This window comes from Abrus precatorius, unplaced genomic scaffold (genome assembly GCF_003935025.1).
Source record: "Abrus precatorius isolate BTA unplaced genomic scaffold, Abrus_2018 Scaffold11, whole genome shotgun sequence".
In the NCBI taxonomy this organism is placed as follows: Eukaryota; Viridiplantae; Streptophyta; class Magnoliopsida; order Fabales; family Fabaceae; genus Abrus; species Abrus precatorius.
In genome coordinates, this window is record NW_020874303.1 from 22421541 (window position 1) to 22425843 (window position 4303).

The following is a 4303-nucleotide window of genomic DNA, read 5'->3' on the forward strand; positions in this document are numbered from 1 at the left end:
AAAAGAAAATATACATACTGAACCGAGAGAGAGAAAAAGGGCAAAAGAACTGTTGAAAATCAAAAGCGTGCAGACAAGGGAGAAGCATATAATATGGCAGTACAAAAGAAGAGGCAATTTCACATTCACAGCATCAAGTTACGCACGACGACGGTGCTGATCTGGGTCAACTACGTTTGACCAACATAAACGACAACATTAGGGCTGTTTCAGTAATTAAGTACTCGCTGCCCCACCTTAACGTTTCTCGTGTCCCGTTAAAATTATACATTATTCAAAGAGCAATTTAAAAACCTTCGGCTGTGTCGCTGCTCTCGTTGGTTTGTGAGATTCATTGCCCTCTTATATATAACTCGTTACCTTCGCTGTTCCCTTCTCTCTTTATCTCTCAAGGGAGAGACAGAGAAAAAAGAAAGAGAGATTAGGATTGGGGATATGAGAACAAGGAGAGGGGCGTCTTATTCTGGACCTGGATTAGTAACAAGGATGTGTTCAGATGTTAAACAGGATCTGCACATGCATATGCATATGCATGTGCCTCGAGACTCTATTTATAGCCGGAAACGGCAGAAGAAAACACCGCAGAAAACCCCCGCCGATTACGATTTTTTTGAGTCTTTGCCGGATGACCTTGTAATTTCTATCTTCTGTAAACTCAGTTCCACCGCCACTTCCCCTTCTGATTTTGTCAACGTTTTAATAACGTATGTGACCTAACGCCTGCTTTTGTTCTTACATTTTTTTTTTCTGTCTGTTATGTAACGGTAAAAAAATCGTGGTTTTGATTATATTTGAATGATTGTGTTGAACAGGTGCAAAAGATTAAACAGATTAGCGCTTCATCCTCTTGTGTTATCCAAAGCCTCGCCGAGAATTTTCTCTGTTAAAGCCAAAGATTGGTGCGATTCTGCACATCGCTTCCTCAAACATTGTGCCGATGCAGGGAACGTTGAGGCCTGCTACACTTTGGGCATGGTTAGTACTAAAATATTAATTAACAACTTGTATTTGAAATTTACACATTTAAATTAATTTTAAAGGACAAATCTAAATGGTTTTCGTTGTGCAGATTCGCTTCTACTGTTTGCAGAACAGAGGAAGCGGCGCGTCACTGATGGCCAAGGCGGCGATTAATTCTCACGCGAGGGCTCTGTACTCACTTGCGGTGATTCAGTTCAACGGCAGCGGCGGAACCAAGAGCGATAAGGATTTACGCGCTGGCGTGGCTCTTTGTGCCAGAGCGGCATTCCTCGGCCACGTCGACGCGTTGCGAGAGCTCGGTCACTGCTTGCAAGACGGTTATGGCGTCCGGCAGAACATCGCCGAGGGACGGCGATTTCTCGTCCAGGCTAACGCTAGGGAACTCGCTGCTGTGCTTTCCATCGGCGCCGCTGCGCGACACTGGCTGACGTGGAACCTGCAGCCGCAGCTCCGGCAAGGGTCCGGGTGTCCGTTGCTGAGCGATTTCGGGTGCAACGTGCCGGCGCCGGAGGTTCATCCGTCGAGCCGGTTCATGGCGGAGTGGTTCGCGATTCGTGGCGGTTCGCCCGGACCGGGTTTGAGGCTTTGCTCGCATGCGGGTTGTGGTCGGCCAGAGACGCGGAAGCACGAGTTCCGAAGGTGCTCGGTGTGTGGCGCGGTGAATTATTGCTCACGCGCTTGCCAGGCGCTTGATTGGAAGTTGCGTCACAAGGCGGAGTGCGCCCCCGTGGAACGGTGGCTCGATGAAGAAGGTGAGGATGTCGGGGACGACGACGGTGACGGCGAGGGGGTGGTTATGGTGGATAGTTAGACAATTTTTCCCACGGTAACGGCGTTAACGGAAGTCTCTTTGGACGGTTCTACGGACAATGAATTTATTTTTGTTGAGAAATTATAAATGATTTATTCGGCCGTCTCAAAAAGGTAGGGAGTAGAGTATATGGCTTCCTTTTTTTCTTGTATAGTGCTAAAATTATCCCGAAAAAATGAAAGGGGATTCATTTCCTTTTTTGTTTTCATTCTGTGCAGTGGTCACAGTTTAATGTTAATTAGAAATTAAATGCTGGAAGTTTGAAATTTTGGTCATCAATTTGACAGTAATTAATAGCAATTAAGTTTTAGGGTTATATAAAACTTCACATTTGTGCTAATTTATGTTTTTCTTTTCCCTATTTGGTCTTTTCTAGATAAACTTGTAATCTTATCTGCAATTTAATTTAGTGTTTACATAATTTGTTTGAGATTTCTTTTGGTCTGAATGAGAAATAAGAGTTTCTTGAAGCATCAGAAAAAAGGAAGTGTAGCCGCAGAACCCTAATCCGCGTAGTATGTTTGAGAGTTAAGTTGTTTATAGTTGCGATGAATTTCACAATTTGATTGAAATTAGGGATCTGGTGAGCTGTTATGTGTCTCTCTCTTGATTTAATGCGATGCGGCGCCATCGCATATGCTTGTGAGAAACAGAGAAAAAAGGTCTAACTAAAAGTGCTTTTTTTAAGGGTATTCAAGTATATTTAATCTTTTTATAAAAGTTTAATATTTAATGTTATTAATATTTAAATTTAGTAATATTGTATATTATTGAATATTACAATAAAAAAGTTCGATTAAAAAATCAGGAATCTTACAATTTTACCTCTCTTCACGTGTATCGGATGATCACGGAAGATACTCTGATGCAACAATTTGTTAGTTGCCGTAAATAAGAAAATTATTGTAAGTCAAAAAAGCGGTGGTAACAAAAGATTCAAACAGGTCTATAATTACTTGATGATACTAATTATTCGGAAAATAATAAATTTGTTTTTATTTCATTCTATGAATGAGAGCAATAGCAATCAGATTGTAAGAAGGGCTTAAGTGAGGTTAATAATAATTATTGGCTGTTTGCTCTGAGCACAAGACCAATGTTCGTCCAGAAACTTGCTCGACCTGTTTCCAACATGTTTCTAGTAACTGTTTGATCTATTTACAGTTTGCTTCTAATAAGGCTTTTGTTTTTTTTTTTTTTTTTTTGTCAAAACTTCTAATAAATTTTGAGTCCCCTGTTATGTACTAAAAAGTTCTTCAACTGTAGTTATGTAAAGAAAACTCCTTAAACTAATCAAAACACACATATCAGTGTGCGTAGATAGCGGTGTATCTTGACTCCATCATAGCATGTGTAGGCAATCTCTAACGAATCAATTCCTGTGACTGGATCAATTTATGAAGTTGTATCGGTAAGTTTAAAAGCACTATGAAATTTTGTGTACAATATCATATTTTTTTCTATTTATTTCAAATTTACATAACTTACTTTATAATTTTATAATGTATCTAAAAATATAAAATAAAAACTTAGCATATAATATATTTTCATTAAAAGCTATAGTATTTAAACTATTAATACAGTAAATCTTGCAATTTTTAATAAAAATATATTAAATATACTTTGTTATTGTTTCCGGAATCATCAGATATATATTAGAAAAATAATTTATTTTAATTCACAAAGTGATAAATTAAAATAATGATAAGGCTCAATGTACCACGTTATAGCTCACCAAGTTGTGCATTAAAAATATGTAAATGACACAATACCATTGTCTACACAACTGAATGCTCCTCCAGAACCTACTCTCATTTGGATTCGATTTTGTATATATTATAAATGTCAAATGTGGGGAACAGTATTATATATTGGGTTTTGGAAGAAAATGAAAGGATGGTAGGACTGCACTTAATTTTTCTGCAATGATCATTATTTATTTTGGTCAGTATTATTTTTTTTCAGTTATGCTTAATCTCTCACATAATTGAATGAAAAGTCCAAGCGCAACCCAATAATTAGGCCCAAGATCCGAATTCTAGTTGTCAAATTATAAAGAATGCCACCATGACTAAAAAATAGAGAACAAAGTCACCAAAGGAAATTATTAAAAAAAAGTAAAATAAAAAATCTTTAACTTAAAATAATCTATTACTTTACTCAGAGAAAATAGAGGTACAAAGAAGAAAGAATTAAGAGAGGCATGCTTCTTGAATTCCCAGTGATCGAATTTGACATTTCCTTTATCTAGCTTGGCCGTGAGCAAAGGAGGAACAAATAAGTAAAATTAAATTTTGCATGTATTTGAGTAAAAAATTAAAATAAATGTCTATGTAATAAATTTTAAATTTTGTTAACCTTAATCTTAAACAACTAATAATCGTAAAAATTTATTAAAAATTAAATTATTTATTATATTTTCATAACTTCAATATAATAAATATATTTTTTTATAAATTTTTTTATTTATGAACGTTTAAAAACAGTTTTAAGGATTGAGGTTAAAAAAAT

General features: G+C 36.6%; 1 protein-coding gene across 2 annotated transcripts; it reads left to right on the plus strand.

Annotated features, from left to right (window-relative positions):
- Nucleotides 1-324: 324 nt before the first annotated feature.
- On the plus strand, nucleotides 325-4303 carry LOC113855131 (F-box protein At1g67340-like). Of its 2 annotated transcripts, XR_003502826.1 has the most exons (4): nucleotides 333-704; nucleotides 813-975; nucleotides 1070-1945; nucleotides 4293-4303. XR_003502826.1 is itself a non-coding variant. In XM_027486627.1 (3 exons), the coding sequence occupies exons 1-3, from the start codon at nucleotides 436-438 to the stop codon at nucleotides 1790-1792; spliced, it is 1155 nt and encodes a 384-aa protein (XP_027342428.1). In that variant the 5' UTR covers nucleotides 325-435; the 3' UTR covers nucleotides 1793-2150. The 2 variants fall into 2 exon arrangements, 1 of the variants encoding a protein (XP_027342428.1); XM_027486627.1 differs by lacking the exon at nucleotides 4293-4303 and having other exon boundaries at nucleotides 325-704; nucleotides 1070-2150.